The sequence below is a fragment of the Lampetra planeri genome, chromosome 16 (genome assembly GCF_965212315.1).
Source record: "Lampetra planeri chromosome 16, kcLamPlan1.2.h2, whole genome shotgun sequence".
Taxonomy (NCBI): Eukaryota; Metazoa; Chordata; class Hyperoartia; order Petromyzontiformes; family Petromyzontidae; genus Lampetra; species Lampetra planeri.
This window is the reverse complement of record NC_136122.1, coordinates 10506380-10525349: the sequence shown is the minus strand read 5'-3', so window position 1 is coordinate 10525349 and position 18970 is coordinate 10506380. Positions and strand designations below refer to the sequence as shown.

Genomic DNA, 18970 nt, shown 5'->3' with positions numbered 1-18970 from the left:
CCGGAACCCGTCGTGTTAAATTAACTCGGTGTGTCCACCGATTTTATTCTTTCTCCCGATTGACACTGTCAACGTCAACGTTCATCAAATAGGAACCCGACGCACCCCACCCCCGGCTCCAGCGACGCAATTTCCCCCGGGGCCACGAGGCCTCCGCGGGACACGAGGATGAATTCTTCGCGGCGCTCGCTCGGAGTTATTAACGGCCACGTTTATTTATATATTTACACATTTATTGCTCTAACGAAGTCAGGGTGTAACTAATTGAGCAGTGTGTGTGTGTGGGTGGGTTTATTTTTTTTGTCGGAAAAAGGCTGGAGGGAGGGGAAATTGAGAAACAAAGTGAGTAAGCTGACCCTAGAGATCACGCGCTCTGTCTGAATGCAGTCAGTCGATCGGCAGGTCGCGTATGGTGGGATAAAGTGTGGGTACTCCCACCCTCTTAGAGGAACTCTGCAGAATTATTGACAGCCCGTAGTCATTTCCACCACAGTGGCATGAGAATGTAATTTCAGTGCTGCCCCCTTTACCTTACTGACTAACTCGACCAGTCGCCCCAGCTCTACTCAAGGACAAAGATCTCCCCTATACCCTGATCAGACTGCAGAGGCAACTGCTGTTAGCGAGCACCTATGAAGGCCGGCACAGCACACGGGTGGCCAGCAGCACGCCCAGCCGCCTTTGTCTCCCGAATGGCGATGTTTGCACAGCGCACCAGGCCTAGGACCGGTTCAGATAATCCGTCACTGCTGTTGACCGTGAATAGGAATCGAACTCGGAATGCCGGGTTTGTAGCAACAGTGCGCAAACCGCTAGACTACCGGTCCCCACAAAGATAAAGATCCCCCGTATAGCTTAACAGACTGTAAGGGCAAGTGCTGTTAGCGAGCACCTAGGAAGGCCAGAACGGTACACGAGGGGGTGGGTGGCCAGCACCACGCCCAACCGCCTTTGTCTCCCCAGTGGCGATGTTTACACACCGCACCAGGTACTCATTTCAGGCTGAGTCGACCTAGGGGAGGCCCAGGACCGGTTCAGATAATCGTCACTGGTGTTGGCCGTAGAGCGGGAATCGAACCCGGGTCACCAGGTTCATAGCGCAGCGCGCTAACCACTACACCACCGCTCCCCCCACAGACACATTCACACACATGCGTCCCACCTACAGTAACCCTCTCTCGCACCTCACCGACCTCTGCAGGCTTCCAGACCCTGGATCACGAGGACCAGATCGCGCTGCTCAAGGGATCGGCCATCGAGGCGATGATCCTGCGCTCAGCCCAGGTCTACAACAGCCGGGCGACGGATCCGCACGCCATGCTCATCAACGAAAAGAAGATGCGCACACTGAGTGAGTCCGTGCATCGTGCCGGCGTGCGCGTTCGTAATGCAGAGGTCGCCAGTTCGATCTCCCGGCGTGGCTGTTGAAGCAACGGGCGAGTGTCTTGAGACGCAGCTGACTCTGGTCGCTTAGTGGTGGGGTGAAGATGTGTACGACAGCCTCGTCGCCTGTGGGTGGGTGGGTCATCGTGAAAAGGTAAATAGCTCTCGAGGGGCCCTTCCTCAGCGCGCTCTCGTTGAGGTTCTTTCTCCAGAGCAAGACATTGCGGGGGCCGCGCCTTTACCGTTCATGCGTTGTTGTGATTACTACGTATTTTTATGGAGAACTTCATTTCTCACTGAATATTTTTTATAGGTCACTGATAGGCTGTAGCAGGCCTAGAGACAGCTCTGTAAAGTAGCCACACTCACATTGTAAATGTTGTGGCTTGGCTCTCCAACACACCGGTGTGCTGCACCAGTAACGAATTGGCACGTTCTGTTCACGTGACAAGCCTTGCTAATTGGCTGTGTCGGGTGGTGGCGGGTTTAACGACACGTTTATATATTTACGCGATCTAACCCAAAAAAACTATATTGTGGAGGAATTATTTACTGGGCGATGTGGCTACGCACGACGAGGCGAGGGTTGATGATCCCATAAATGTTGTGAATTTCCCTTCCTGTTGGCTTCGAGGTGCCTTACCCTGGCTTGCCAGGAGAGGGCAGTACAGCAAATGTGGATCTCACCTGTTCCGTCTGTATTGGATGTAGCGTTGCCCCCTCGCATGTATGGGTTTTCCCGAAACACTCATCTATTGACACTCATCTATTGACTGATAACACCTCGGTATATGGAGTACGCCAGAGCTTGGGCAGTTGTTGGTGCCGGCTGGCTGTGTAGCTGCCTTCCCGCGTGAACTGTGGTTCCTCGCAGCCCTGAATTGTTCCCTCTCTTCGAGAGTGGGTGACTATTGTGCATGTGATAAGTTACATTATAGATAGATATATATTACTATTATATATTTTTTGCTATGCAAAAGGACCATTCCCCCGAAACGTCACCTATTATGTATATGTTCCCTTTTAAAGCAGTGTTACAGAAGGAGCGTGTTGGATGTTTTTGTCCTTCGAGCATTTGCGCCACTGCCAATGCAGTATGACGAAGTGCTCGGTGCACAGAGTGATGAACACCAAAAGTGCATCGCTGAGCGAGGCAGGAACAGATTGTGCAAAAATAGGATGCACACACCATGTGCAATTCTGTGCCAGGGAAGGCATAATGAAATAATACCAACGTTGATTGATGTAATGTGTTCTTTACATTGTGGATTTAAACAGCAGCAATTATACAATGCATGAGATGTATGCAAAATAACGTCTAGATATTTTAACATTTTACATTTTAGATATTTCATAGGGCATGTTCAGCCAAAGGCTCTTGGAAAGTGAGGGCTCATTCAGCAGTCTCAATGCTATTCCCAGCAGAGCAGCACAGCTTTGTGTTGGGAAAATGAATGCGAAATGTCACATCATCCGTCACCCTATCGGCTTGCATTGAATTACAAACAAAATTCCAGGCTGGGAATAGAGCCATGACTTTTGATGTCCTTCGGTGATGCCTCCTTTGTTTGCAAATAAACTTTGTAATTTATTTTTGAAAAAAATCATTATTATTTCACAGGCTGAGAAAAACACCCACCCACACGCACGCACACACGCACATTTAACTCACACATTTAAATTTGCCACGTTGCCACTGTCAATTGGGAATTTTGTTCCCGTGTGATTAAGTGTCGTATCAGTTGTGATTTCACGGGACCGTCACGCCCAGAAAACCGCCTCGTCAATTTGGAAGGAAATTGCCGGCACGAGGCACGCTGCCTGTCTTGAGAGAAAGCGTGCATTTGAATGGGCCCCATTACCGGCTATGATCCGGGTCTGTTGTAGGAGAGTGGAACGATGCTTCTTGCCGCTAGACACGAACGGATGTTGGCTCTTAAGCAGGCCAAACGTATACGTAACGATGATTCACCTCCCCCCACCAAGTGATTCAGTGCATGGTTGCAATAGAGGGGTCATGGTCCAAGTCAAATATACGCCGCCGCATGTGTTTTTAACATTGTAGTGAATGTTAGTGACCACATCAAAGCCGTTACGTACAGCACACACGAATTCAAACGCATTGATTCTTGTGCACGATGTCCCATGCACCTAGTGTGATGAACAAGCGATACTAACCCCGATTAATCGACGCATCGTTCAATCTATTACGCACACGCGAATGACCGTTAGGTTAGCAGAGGGATGTGTAGGGATAGCCTTTTTAAATCCTTTATATTAAGTTCGCTTGCTTGCTTGCTTGCGTGCTTGCTTGCGTGCTTGCTTGCTTGCTGACGACCGTGCAAATATTTCGGTCGTTTTTTAACCCACTTCCCGTGATCCAATCGAGCTGACATTTTCCACACAGACTCGTTGTGAGAGACAATTAATGTTCGTGAAAAAAAATTCCCAAAATTGTACACTGTTTAGCGAAAACAAATTAAATATTTAATTACCAATTGCTTAATACTGGCAGACAATCATCTGACCCATAGGTGGCAGCCATCTCAAGCCAGAGGACGAGAAGACTCTAGCCGCCACGCATATAAAGGATTTATAATGAAAAACTTTGTTTTTACGGGTTTACTTGTTTTTCTCCTGACACTCCAGATATTGATTTTATAGCATACTTACTGGATTGCACTAACACTGCTCGTGGCATTTATATTGGACAAAGTGGTCTAACCATTTGTACATCTATAATACAGGTTTTTTAGGGTTAGATCGTGTAAATATAAATGCGTCGTTAAACCCGCCACCACGCGACACAGCCAATTAGTGAGGTTTATTACGTAAACAGAACATGCCAATTCGTTACTAGTACAGCACACCGGTGTGTTGGAGAGAAAATCCACAAAATGTAAAATTCGAGTACGACGTTTCTCCAGTAATTACAACTTTTTTCATCAGGCGACAGCCAGATTTGTGGAAAAATGGCAAGCATTTGCACCTGCTTACCATAGCGTGACAATGGTTGTATATTCCCCCACACTAATTAGAGATTGTGACTCGCAATGCAAGTGGCGGTGGCTTCTTTGCTGTTGTGACAAGTGCACTATTGCACTAATGAGGATTCTTGTATTTGTACGTGACAAAGAGATAGGCGCTGGTAAAAAAAAACGTACTGCAATATCGCCTCTTTCTTTCTCTCTGATGTCGAGCAGCAGTATGTTTTTTTTTCTTCTTTTTATTCTATTTGCATGCTCCTTTCATATATCAAGCCTTTCCGTTCATTAGCATGCCCGGGTACTGCTGCTATTGCATCGCTAAATCCTGCAGATTGCACGTGCGGCATTTTGATGTGATCTCATTAGCATAGAAAATCAAGACTGCACAAGCCAAGTCAAAAATATTACCTATTGACATTTACAAGTGACCAACAAATAGAGGCATTTTCAAAGGCCAACATTTTTCAAATTTACGACCGTCATGAATTGAACGTTACATTTCGCAGGAGTGCTGCGCTGCGGCAGCCATTGTTGCGATGTAGAGCATAGCATATAGTTATGTTAAATGTGATGTAAAAAAATATATTAATTGACAGTTCTTTGTCATTCCACTGCTGGATGAAGGCTCCCCCCCCCCAAACTGTCAGTGCGGATTGGTAAAGGACAGGACCGAAAGACCCGGTTCTGAAATCACTCTCCACTGACATCAACCCTGGCTGTAAAGTAAAATCAGGTTGTTGTGTTCACAACACAGTTGCCTATGACCACTGTGACACAACTCCACCAGGTATATAATACATATTCCGAATATTATTCTTTGCATTTTCTTTTACCTCAATTTTATTTCCAGTTACGCGAACGGGAATTGTTTTAATTGCATGTAATGGGCTCACATTTTTTGCATTTTCTTTTACCTTAATTTTATTGACAGTTACGTGAACGGGATTTTCTTTAATTGCATGTAATGGGCTCACATCATTCCTACCGTTCGCGGCAATGCAAAAATATCAAACGGATTCACAATTGGATTGATTTTCGACACTGAATTGAGATGATTCATCAACTCTTAGTGGGAGCTATTTTTGCACGCACGAACCTCGGATTGAATGTCCCCATAGCCTCCAAATGTATTAGTTAGTCACACTTCCATTCTGTAAGTGAGTAATGACTATTATTGCCTCTGTTACATTACGTACCAGCACCAGGGCTTCATATAGACACCAACGAATTTAAATTATAGCTCTTTGGATTTTTATTGTAGGAGACCGTGGTGAGACTCACCAAAGTAGACTCTATGTAATTATGCATTTGGTAATCGGTGAAAATATATATTTTATTTCTTTAATTTCAATTGTGCTTTTAACACGAGACTAAGTATTGTGCTTCGTGTGTCAGAGAAAAGCTGCAGAAGAGAATTTCACAAGAGACTTCTCAAATAAAACAAGTAAACCCGTAAAAACAAAGTTTTTCACTCTAAATCCTTTATATGCGTGGCGGCTAGAGTCCTCTCGTCCTCTGGCTTGAGATGGCTGCCATCTATGGGTCAGATGATTGTCTGCCAGTATTAAGCAATTGGTAATTAAATATTTAATTTGTTTTCCCCCTAAACAGTGTAAAATTTTGGAAATTCTTTTTCACGAAAATTAATTGTCACACACAACGAGTATGTGTGGAAAATGTCAGCTCGATTGGATCACGGGAAGTGGGTTAAAAAACGACCGAAAGATTTGCACGGTCGTAAGCAAGCAAGCAAGCACGCAAGCAAGCAAGCGAACTTAATATAAAGAATTTAAAAAACCCACATCACGTGGCCTTTGCATCATTTACACAGTAGGGGGCACACTTTCCCACACACTCTGCACATAGCGGTTAAACAATATATTTTAAAAAATTCCCATGCCTGGAATTTGGCCTACTAAAGTGCAAAACAAATTTACCGTGATATCTTGTTTTGCGTGTGTGTGTGTGAAGTCATTGCACGCGTAATCGGTGGCTGAAACCTGGATTTAAACCCAGATTTTTTTCGTGGTGCCAGCTCAACTCTCTCACCTCAGACTCAGACTTTATTTCAGCTGGCAAGGCCCCATTGAGCTAAACAGCTCTGTGACGAGGACGAACAGAGTCCCAGATTGTCGGGAGCTACGGGACATTACTAGGTGCGAATGTGAAAACAAACAAGCGCAAAAACAAACAAACGACTTCTTAGCCATCCGGCAACCTCAGCATTAATTATGTCTCACTATACACACGAATAACACTCAGCTTGGCACAGACTCGGCTTTGAATCAGCAAACTCTGGACCTGCACCAAGTCACGTCTTGAGCTAATTTCTCCTGCTAAGTCATGCATGCAAGGTTTCTGCAGGCCCCTGCATATTTTATTTAAGGTTCCGTTTGGATCCTTGGCAAAGTATGTCCTTACGGGCCCCACAAACACCGCATTTTTCCGCTGACCTTGCTCCGAGAAAAAGGCACGTATAAAAAAAATCGCATTTCTTTAGTTTGATTTCCGTTTTATTTTATTTTATTTTTTTGCTGCAGATTAAAATTTGATGGATTCCTCACATAAATCATTCTTGTTTTGGCGCAGTGTGCGGTTTCCAGAAAGTCGCCGCTGCATCGTGAGTCATGCTGCATTCACGGTGCAACCCAGAGAAACCTCAACATGACTTACTGATAGTATTTTGTTTACCAAATTCCACTATGCATTTGCGGGTACAAATAACAGTTGGACTAAATAATGGAAATGAACAACCTGCGTTGACCAGCGTGGCGAAGTATAGTGGTAAAAAAAAACATGACCGACACGGCCATCGGGCAGGCCGTTAGCCAGCAGTGGATTTGCAAAGGGCTTCACTTGCACACATACACGCGTACCTTTGCAAGTCTTTCGTGAGAAGCCAGTTTAGTACTGCCTGGCTCAGTGCTTTCTGTGCGGAATTCCAACAAGTGCTTTTAACGATTGCACATTGTCAGGCCACAGCTGTAGCTAGCTGTGTGCCAAAACAAAACGGCTGTTGCTATGGTTATAGATGGATACGTGTGTTGCTGCTGCTGCTGTTGTTGTTGTCATCGCCGTACCAGGCAAAGGACATCCGCTTGCTTTGATCTCCCGCATTGTACAAAGGTCATCATGCATTTACATTGAGAGCAAAGCCTTGGAGGGCAGCGGCATGAGTGATGGGCTGATAGGCATGCGTGTCAGCACCTGTGTCACACGCGCGCACGAGTTTCTTGTCGTCTCACGCTGAGTGAAAAGGCTCCGCGTTTCGCTCGCATTTGTATCTCGCCGCCATACGAACAGTCGCGGCACGTATCCGACATTTCTGTCCTTCCTGATGTGACGAAAACCCAATGCAACGCTAATATCATCACCGTGTTCACACGGATTATAAGGTGCACTTTTATTTCACCCTATTTTTAAGCGAAAGTTGGGGGGGTTTCTTGCCATCTGCAGAATGTATTGTGTTCGGGAAGACAAGTTTTCATCTCGTTGTTTACAATCATCTTCCTCAGTGCAGGTCTCCAAAGCAATACATGGCCAAGCAGAGGATGGAAGACCACCATTACGAGCCGTTCAGAACAATCTTCCAAAAGTCATCTCTCCGCAACTTCAGAATCAGAATCTTTATTTATCCAGGAGAAATCAGACGAGCTCCTGGGCTCTTTTCAACAGATGTCCAGCAGGGACGAGTCACAATTTTACAACAAACAAACAATGCAATTTAAAGCAACGCATTCCTGAATCATTTGGAGCACAGTTCACCACGACCCCATATGACCACCCAGAGAACAGAAGCTGACCAGCATTGCCACCCATTCAGAATAAATTTAGCTAGAAGACATCTCACTTCAATTTAGAGCAGGCCTTTCATTATCATCATCTTCTGGAAGACAGCTCTCCATACAAATACCGTATTCTCTAGATGACAAAAATATATGTTTTTATTACCCCAAAGTTTGAGGTGTGCCTTGCTTTCCAGAGCATATTATAACTAGGATGCTATGGTATTGTCATTATTATTGTATCCTCCCTGCCCACAGTGTCTAACCGGATTGGTGGCGTGGCACTTTAAGCCAGGGCATTAATGTCGTTGGCACCAGCCAGAGATGTGCCTCGTTGGCGAGATGTTAACGCCCTCGCCTGGTATGCAGGAAGTCGTCGGTTCCATCCCGACCCTGACGCCTGCTGCAAATTTGAAGTTTGCATATCTCTCTTCCCGTAGTGGTGGCATGGATTTTTCTCCGGGCCCTCCGGTTTCAACCTCCACATTTTGAGTATTGGGTTGCTATCAATTTCCACGTGATCATAAGCTAACTTCGTCGAGCTATCGCTTGTGATAGCCACATCGTTTCTGAAAAAGAGCCGTGTGGCTCAGTGGGGCTTGCCTGGTAAAATACAAAAAAAATAGTTTACAGTTTTCGTTCATAGATGGAAGACGACTGCCGTCGGTCTGACTCCCCCACCCCCCAGGCCCCCACCAGAGCCGATGCGTTCACGCACCTTGGCTTTAACGCCCATAGCCTCCACGTTGTCAGCCCAGACTGACGTCAGTGACGTGCTTCTAAAACAATGCAACAATACGGAGTGATGGCACTGCTCTCGTCGTGCGCCTTGTCTAGCTTCGAGTGGAGCGGCGTTGGGCTTAGCTCGGGAGGCGAGGGGCACGCTCCGTGCTTCGTTTCAGCCGGTGCGGGCCGAAACGCGGTTCCGGAAATTTGTTACGGCACGCTACATCGATCATCTCCAATTATTTTGTCCGATTGAAATGTTTAAAACGTTTCGTCTTATTATTATTATCTTCTTCTTCTGTACTTTTTCATGCATTCATTTCTACATCTGTTCATAGATTACAGTAAAGAAATGTAGGGTACGATAATGTAGGATTATCATGCGTCAGTACACCTGCTGTATTCCGGCATGGGGTCTATGACCGAAAGGTGTCCGTGCAACGGTTCGCTAGTGGGCTTTTTTTTCTAGTTGTGAGCTAAAGGTCGCAAGTCTTTGCTGCTTCCCTGGGAGTGGGGAAGGGGTGGGGTTGGGGTGCGAGGTGTAATTACATCTTTTGCTCCGAGTCACCGTGCAGTCACCTCCTTCCCGTACCCAGCACCCCCTGGTGCTCCATCGCAGCCAAACAAAACTCCCATCAGCTTCCCCTCCTAGGCCGCTCCGTGCCGCGTCCCTTCCTCCCAGAAGGCTTCATTCCTGGCTTTCGGATGCAGGTCACGCCTCCGTCTGTTTCCAGCCCTTGGCTGCCAACTCCCTCCCCCCCCACTCTCTATTTCTCACGTCCACCACCTACCCGCTCGTCCATTTCGTTTTCCCAATCCTCAGGGCTCGATTCCCTTTGGCTGCCAACTCCCTATTTATGCCCTCCGACATGCCGCCTTGTACGTACGCGCTGTATATCTACGGGACCTTTTTGCCATCATCAAAGTGATGAAAACATAATAGTAATAATAAAAGGTTTTACCCTTTCAGGTAATAACACAGGAGGTGTTAAGATGCTCAAACACCAAATAGAGGCACCGCGACACATACTTGTGGCAATGCATGCTCTGGTAATTATGTATGCAATGTCTACCACTGGTGAGACAAGGCCATGAAGAAGGCTGTCTCTGGTGTAGGCCAATCAGTCTCAAAGACGATGCGAAAAATTATCAGAGCATCCGTGTTTGTGTGTATGCGTGTTGAACTTCTTTCGCACCGCACGTAGCCAACCCAAACCGCCGTCCGCCACCGTCTGGCTCGTCCATCAAACCTTCCCCATTCCTCCCTCCTCCCTTCTCCTGGCTCCTCTCGATTCCCCCTCTGCTCCGTTCTGGCCCCAAATCCCCAGTTGCTGCTGACGGGCCCTGCCACGCACCTGCTCTGGTTGGCGGGAGGGAGGCTGCTTCGCCCACGTTGTGCACAGGCAGTGTGTCACTGTCTCCAGGGATAACTTGATCTAGGCCGGTCGATATCTTGCCGGGACCTTCCATTAAAGGTCAGGGTTTCCGTCGCAGGGGGTGCTAATTGCTGAGCGTGACAATCGATTAATTTGCGGAATGGAGCCAGGAAGACCACGCATTATTTAATCACGGCGAAGTGGGGACCTAAATTAAAACCAGTTTATTAGTGGGACGTGCTATTAAAAGAAAGACGGCGTTAGATGCGTTCTATTGGAGCTACCGTCGTTTGTGTGTGTGTTTGTTTGTTATTCTGGCGAGGTGGTGAAATGCTGCGGGTTCCATTTATTTTAAACCGCAAGACAACACCGCAGACATTGCCGTTGTCGTCGGCTAATTACGCGTGTGATTGTTTAGTCGAACATTGCGGATATTGTGGTGGCACCGTCGAAAAATCACTGAGTCAATTGAAAAATCCACGGGGTGCAACTGACCACGTTATGAAGTACATTGATTAGAATTGTACACACGTGTAGTAACCATCGTTTGAGTATAAAGATACCATGCATAAACATTGCTATTCAAATACTTTTGGGGGGGGGTGGGATGGGGCGGTGTAGGAAAGCAAACCTCTGTTTCTGTTTATAAAAGTAGAATACAATACGATCTCTATTTATATTATATATTACACATTTATATTATTTGTAATTTACCAGGTAAGGCTATGTAACTCTATTTCAGAAGCGACCTGGCCACAAATGATAGCCCAACGAAGTGGCTTATCGCGTGGAAATGTATAGCAGCCAAATACTCTTAACGCGTGATTCGAAATATGGAGGGAAAAGCCGAAGGACACGGAGAAAAATCCACGCGACCACGGGGAGAGAGACATGCAAACTTCATATATACATCAGGCGTCAGGGTTGGGATTGAACCAATGACCTTCTGTATATCAGGCGAGGTAGTTAACATCTCGCCGAAGTGGCGACCCTTATTGTTTATCTAATAACCACGTGGAATTGTCCACGAGTAGGACATTCACCCACGTAGAGATCTTTTAGCATTCACAAATACGGTGTTTTGTTAATCTGTAATCTATCCAATAGCCACTTAGAACCATCCGCCAGGAGAACAGCACTCTTCATGACTTCCAGAGCGTGGCCTACGGCTCTCTGCCTTACGGTCATTATTCTGAGCGGATTTACACCCCTCTAGGCTGTCGTGGCCACCGCGACAACCCAAGGCCCTCTCGACACCAACTCACTCAACGACAAGAGCCGGGGTGGGTGGTGGGTGGGGTGGTGGTGGGTGGTGGTGGGTGGGGTGGGTGGGGTGGGGGGTGGTGGGTGGTGGTGGGTGTGGGGTAGTGGTGGTGTGGTGGGTGGTGGGTGGGGTGGGGTGGGGGGTGGTAGTGGTGGGTGTGGGGTGGTGGGTGGGGGTTGGGGGTGGGTGGTGCGGTGGTGGGTGTTGTGCGGGGTGGAGGGTGGTAGTGGTGGGTGGGGGGTGGGGGGTGGTGGGTGGTGGGTGGGGTGGGTGTGGGGTGTTGTGGGGGGTGGGGTGGGTCGTGGTGGGGGGTGGAGTGGGGGGTGGTGGGTGGTTATGGGTGGTGGTAGGTGGGGGGGAGCGACGCTGAAAGATCCTGGTCCCGCTCCGCGTTGATAGGAGCGTGCGCGAGAGAGAAATGTCCCTCCCACCCCACCCGCTCCTCGCATTTTACAATTCCGATTCTAACGAGCGGGCGCGGCGTCGCGAGAACGTCGCGGCATCGCGAGAACGTCGCGGCGAGGGCTCCTTACGGCCGCGCTCGTTAGCATCGTCGAGGCCGGGATGGCTCGGGTTGTGTTCCCTCCAAGGTTCAGAAGTGCAAATGAGCCGTTCGACACTTACCTGGGAGCTTCTTTTGAACGTGACGCTGTGTGTATAATATATAGACACACACATCACCATTCATGGCCTTTTTTCTCTCAATGCATTGCTTGGTGAAGGCCGCTCACCCCGCCCGCTCGCCTCTCCCCATGCTGTGTGGATCGTGGGGGTTGCAGCTCTCTGCTTGTGGCTTCGGGTTTGTACCGCGGGCAGAACGTAAGCTGCTTCGTTCGGTTGCTGAAGGAGCTCCCCCGCGCGCGGAGCGAAACGTCGGACATCGTGCCGACCAGCGCCGCGGTACGACCTGAAGACACGTCAGAAAGAGGAGATGTGGGTGTGTTGTTTGACCATACTTCACCACGGTGGTCGGTGTGTTTTGGTGAACGGTGGGCCCAGGACCAGTTGAGAACTCACTCATCACTGATGTTAGCCAGGAACCAAACCCAGGTGGCCAGGTTCATAGATCAGTGCTAGAAAACCACTGTGCCACTGCCAACCCCCAGTATTCACACATAATGAAAACATGCATATAAAATGTAATACATAGCATAATATACCCTTGGTGGCTGTGGGAGGTTTTCAATCAGCCGTGGATTGACCGTGACTGATTATGATGATGAATGTACCATATAACAAGATCGGGTAGGTTCTTGCGCTCGTTAAAATTGCAAGCCTGGTGAGAAAAATAATTATCTTCAAAGGGAAAATAATAAATAACTCGCTCGTGGCCACTGTCAGTGGGCCGTCTCTCATCTCGCGCGCTTGTGATGGCATCGGATACTTCATCAAAAACCGGTAGGAAATGCGTGCGCCCGTAATTCACGAGTTGCACGCACGGAATACACGAATTCAAAAAAGAGCACTGGCCAAGCGGTGGCACAATTGTCTATCGCGCTTGCGACCTGACTTTGATTGCCGGTCATCGCCAACATCAGTGGCGAGTGATATCGGAACCCTCACTCGATCCCCCCCCCCCATCACTTCACAAATCCACACTCATCCAACGTGGTGAACTTAGGGGTCAAGCAATCCCCATGATTGACACAGTGTCGGGAAGCCCTCGGTCAGCATTGGATAGACAAAGGGCTGTGTACTTTTAATTAAAATTTCTTTCTATTTTATAGAAATAAAAAAAATCCATAGTTCGTGCTGGTGACCAGCATGCTTGCTACTTGTATCGGTTTTCCGAGGATGGTCCTCCTGGGAAATCTGCAAGTCTTCCTGGGACATTAAAACAACAACAACAACACACCGCTCAAGACAATGCAATCCCCACGTAGTTCTCCCCTATTCCCTTATTGTGAGATCGTCTTCTTCCCACGATTTGTCCCGGTTTCTTTGTATCGCCGTGGTGGTGGCAACCCTCGTAACCAGGCATATGGCCACGGCACAGAGACCTCCCCTGGGAGGATCGGACAGTGGAGCTCACGGGAGCTCAGATCTCAAGGAATGGATTGGCTACTGCAGCATTAATGCCTCATGGTTTATAGATTAAAAAAAAATCTTTCTCTCACACAGTTGCCGTTGGCTTGATAGGCCCCACCGTTAATGTTTAAATTTAATAACGTTAGGTAATTTTTTTTGGGGTGGGTTATTTGTAAGTATTTTGTTATATTTTTAATAATGTGAATAATGTGTAAAGTTAGAAAGATGGACTATGTGAAGCTCCTAGAGGCCAGTAGTTGGTCAGTCTGTGATATAGCTGAATACATTGTCAATTTATATAAAAAAAAAGATTATTACAGAACTGTTTGCTGTAAATAAAAACAATGGTAATTTGCAGACACTTTCTCAATCCACTGCTGGATGAAGGCCTCCCATGCCATGTCGGTTATGGTGAATGGTTGGTTATTAGTCACCACGCTGGCACTGTGAGGGTTCATGAAGGGTGGGGAGACCCTGATGTTCGCCGTGGCCTGGAATCCAATCCGGCGCATTGTGCTCATGATTGCACCACCGGTCCACTCATTAATGGTACGTATTTAATTACTTGGACAATCTTTGCTCATGCGATTAGCAATAGAAAAGAGTAAATATTTGGTAATGCAAACCATTTGCTTTCTGCGACCCAATTAGTTTTACTGTAATTTAGGTTCATAATAAGATGAGAATGGCATAGTTAGGGCTGTAGAGTCATATATCACTGCTGTAATATAACATTAAATGTTAATGCAGATCTACTTTCTTATGCAAAAGCTTTTACGAGCGCATTGTTGCGCATTGTGAATTATGATCTGAAAATGTAATTGTTGTCCAACGCGAGTGAGTGAGATTTTTTATCCACCAGGAAATTATCAGCATAATGTTGTACACCAGGCATTCGTCTAATCTTACAAATGTTTTGGAAAATAGTTTAGTTATTGAAAACAAAAATTCACCGACTCATTTTGAGATGGTACATGCGGAAGAACACTATTTGTATTGCATTTTTCTTTCCTCGTGCTTACCTTTTAACAAAAGGCCAATATTTTTTATTGGAAAGACGAACAGGTTAATTTTCAGATGTAGACTGGACCCTCAGCAGGCAGTGCTCAGAGATTGCACAGCAGATGCGCCACCACTCTGGGGAGCTGTGGAAACCGCTAATGAGCCACTAATCAAAATATCCTACTTGCAAATTTATCCGGAGCATTGCAGATTCATGAGCTTGATCAGCGCGACTATATTTAGCATTAAATTGCCAGTCACGTCTCGTCAACTGGATCTGCGCCTTCACAGTTGTCGGTGACGTTCTGGCTTTTAACCACCTAAACGATCGATACTGGAATTTTTTCTTTTAGCTTTATGCGGCACCGCACGTCCAGCCGGTGTGCATTCCCTATTGGATGCCTTCGATGGAGGAGCAGGGGATGGGCGCAGGCCTTGGCAGCAGCAGCAGGATTCCTGATAATTTCATTTCGGATGACAAATGAGCGCCTTCAAGGCGGTGTGGACGGAGAGTCCAGGGTTACTGTGTTACTGGAAGGATAGACGGATGAATTTCGATCGAGGATTCGTAGCGCGCCAGTTGAAAGCCTTTATACGGTGCCCCAGATGCACACGCACCGCGCACGTGAATGTTATCCTTCGCTTGATTCTGCGCAAGAGGGGTCGATTGCTTTGGAGAGAGAAAAGAGCAGCATGGGCCAGAGGTCCGGTGAACGCGCGAAGGCTTGGATGTACCCAGCGCCGGATTAATACGGGGGGGGGGGGCTTTAGAGGCTGCAGCCTGGGGCCTCAGTTTTTGAGAGCCCCCCCTCCCCCAAAAAAATACATTCACTGATTTATAATGCCTCCAACGCAATCAAACTTCCCCGCTGATTTCTTAATTTAATGTCATCGCATTACTATTTGTGCTTACTATTTGTGCTACTGCCAATCATAAACCGAATTCAATAGTTTTGACTTTCATTTAGCTTGACAATTCATATCACATTTAAAAACTAGAACCGAAATGACCGAGATGAATGACGATGGAGTGTTTGGCATTGGGCATGGGTGATGGGAAAACAGAAAAGGGAAGGAATTTAGTTTAACAAAGAGGGGTCTCCCAAAACTACAACAACCCTGGGTCCATATCAAAGTTCATCTGGCCCTGAATGTAGCTGCATTGAATGTTGAGTGGGGTACCTGGACAAATATTCCATTCCTTCCTCAAGGCCATGGGCATTTGTAAGCGGTGCCTGTCAGTGGAAATCGACACTGCAACACATTTACCATGAGCCACCTATGTGCATTTGGCATGGCAATACAATAGAGTGGTGGGAAGTCTGTCCAGTCAAAAAAACTGACTTTATTGAAAACCGTTTACACAATGCAACACAATTTTTATTTAATGGTATCTCAATGTGATCCAGACACTGCACAGAAGCAGTGAGAATATTTATTTTGTAGATGGAGGCAGTCATAGGCAGAGCCTGGCTCAAGGGGGAGGGAATTAATCACGTGACAATCGAACGATATCTTTCTTTTTATTATAAAATGTATCCAAATTAAGTGCAGAAGCAAATTTTACGTGATGGGTTTTTAGTTTTCGTCTACTCATTGGTGACCAGGCTGAGACAATCAACTTGGGAACCTGGTTTAATCACAGGCATCTGGCTGCCCGTATTCAAACCCCCGGATCTCAGGATTGCCAGCTCAGCGCTCTGACCTCTGAGCCACCCGACCATCTCATGAATACATATTGTCAGGGAATAGAACCGTATTTGATTTTGCCACCGCCTTCTGCAAGGCTGGCTGCATGTTTTCCCCCGTGCTCACGTGTATTCTTCTCCGGGTCCGCCGGTTTTTCCCTCCACATTTGAAAACGTGCGTTTAGAGCACCTCACTGTGATACATTTGCACATCTTCTTGGTTCTTTCGGTAAAGTCACGTAGAATGGAAATAATAAAATAATAAAAATAAAACATAATAAAATAATTCTCACGACGTTTCGGTCACAACGCAAGCAGCCGTCCTCAGGTGGAGAACAGGTCTGTCTTTATTATTATTATTTTATTATTTCCATTCTACGTGACTTTACCGAAAGAACCAAGAAGATGAATCCCTGCAGTCACGAAAGCTTTAAATCGAAACATTTGCACATGACAAGCCACTTCGTTGAGCTGTCATTTGTGGCCAGGTCACTTCTGAAAAAAAGCTATATAGCTCAGTGGGCCTTACCTGGTTAAGTAAAAATGGTTTAGTTTAGATGTAAGCTTTGTGTGCTGACTGCATTTATAAGAGCCATCTCCCGCCTGTGAGGATTGTAACATGCTTGTAACGTGCAGACAAATGTATTCCCGTGCAGCCAAGGGAATCGATTAATCACACGGTTTGGGACACATGGGGTCCCTATGCATCTGGTGTGAGTGGCTCTGTGCCAAGCCAGAAGCGTAATGCTCCCAAAATAACACGCACCCTACAGCCCCCGTAGATTTGTAATTTTCGGCCTTTGAGTAACTGCCGTGCCGCGTCACCTGACAGATTGTTCCTGCGAAATTTACATAACCAATTCATGTAATTTAATGACCGAGTAAGATTATATGGTTAAAATATGGCTGCCATTTTTTTTTATATATAATTAAGATTCATATATAAGGCCGTGTTTATGATGATGGTTATGCATGTCTATATGTTTAACTTCTTTTGCACCATACGTAGCAAACCGTGCTAATCACCGACTCTCAAGATTTCACTGACTCAAAATGTTTATATTTTTATATTATTTTATATTATTATATTATATTATTATATTATTTTATCATGTTTTATTTTTATTATTTTATTATTTCCCTTCTACGCGACTTTACCGAAAGAACCAAGAAGATGAATCCCTGCAGTCACGAAAGCTTTAAATCGAAATTTTGCCAGGATGGTTCTGCATTGCGATGTTTAGCAAATGCGATCCATGAGCGTCGTCCTTGTGGTAGGAAACCAGAGAACCGGGATAAAACTCACGACGCACATGGTGGAGGTAACAGTTCCGCCACCTCGAGGCCTCCTCATAGCCACAAACCTACCACACCTGGCAAGCCCTGGTAGTCATCCATTCGCATATTAACAGAACTCAAACCTGCTTCGCTTCTGAGATCTGATGAGATCAGGTGTCTTCAAGCAGATAATCGTCAAGAACATACCAGATTTTCTGGGCTCAGAGGTGGCCATGAAATGGCAGCACAGAAAATGAATTGATGAATCCATCTGTGCTGAACTTTGGGTGCTTGAGTGGTTCGTTTTCTCTGTGTACTCCAGCTTCTTCCACAAGGAATATATTATATCATGGAATTGCCCAAACATCCAAATGCACTAGCCTCCTGAATAAATTATTGTGACTTTGAAGCTATTTTCTTGATAAAGAAGAGTTTTATTATTTCTTCGAAGCTTGAACCTGATTCACGACTTTAGTTAGCATCAGTGGTGTGTTGAATTTAATCTGGTTCTGAGCTCTCTCCCTTCACAAACCTGCAGTAATCATCATCATGCCGTATGGTAAAACTGGTCGTGAGGAGGCCTTCACCCGACTGTGGATAGACGCAGGGCTGTATATTATTATTAATATTACATATTACTACAATTTTATATATTAATTGTATACAAACTTTCTGTTAAGAAAAGTCAGAGGGCTTTGGCAGGACACATTGCTAGACGCGATGATAGGCGCCGGATAATGTTTCAACGGCGACAGCCAAGGGGACGGAACAAATTCAAAAGCACGCCTACCGAGGAGATGGAGCGGTGAAGTCAGCTTGTGTACAGATGCTCGGTGGATGTTTGCACCGCAGGATTTTGAGAGATGATGACGGCTTAAGGAGGCCTTCACCCAGTGGTAGATGTATCATGGCTTCTGCTTATGACTACGATGCTGATCTAAATATTACCTTCCTTCAATTGTATGATACCATATTACAGTATTGTGTTATTTGCGTGCTTAATTATGGAGGAGCGAGTGTCATTAAATAAGGTGAAATAGCTTTAGCATTGCTAGCTTTGGTTGCTTGTTCCTTTGCAGGCAGTTAGTCACGGTCAATGAGCCAAAGAACATGCTGGCTGGTAGGTCTGCTCATGCACTGCAACAACACTGTTAAAGAGGTTCATGATGTGTGACTAATTCGTGCCATCTTTTACACATAAAGGGTGGAAGCGTGCTAATGTCTTTGCTGCGTGGCACAACCTGCTTTTCATTTAATGCACCTTATGCGGTACAATATGTCATAAATCTACGATTGTGTAATGGGGATTTTTTACTAATGTTACTAATGCCGTACGTATGTATGTATAGATATACAAATATACTGTATACGTCTTTAAAATTGTAAATGAAGAAAAACATCTATCACAACAAAAACATATACTGTACGTGTGTGTTTTTGAATAACTGTTTTT

The 18970-nt window shown here is 46.0% G+C and overlaps 1 protein-coding gene across 5 annotated transcripts in view; it reads left to right on the top strand.

Moving 5' to 3' along the window:
- NR1H4 (nuclear receptor subfamily 1 group H member 4) overlaps positions 1–18970 on the top strand; it is a 108916-nt gene that overhangs the window by 75525 nt on the left and 14421 nt on the right. For all 5 annotated transcript variants that reach the window (XM_078601550.1, XM_078601546.1, XM_078601545.1 and 2 more), the window contains exon 8: positions 1202–1351. In XM_078601550.1, coding sequence (XP_078457676.1) covers positions 1202–1351 — 150 coding nt within the window. The remainder of the gene's footprint in view (positions 1–1201; positions 1352–18970) is intronic.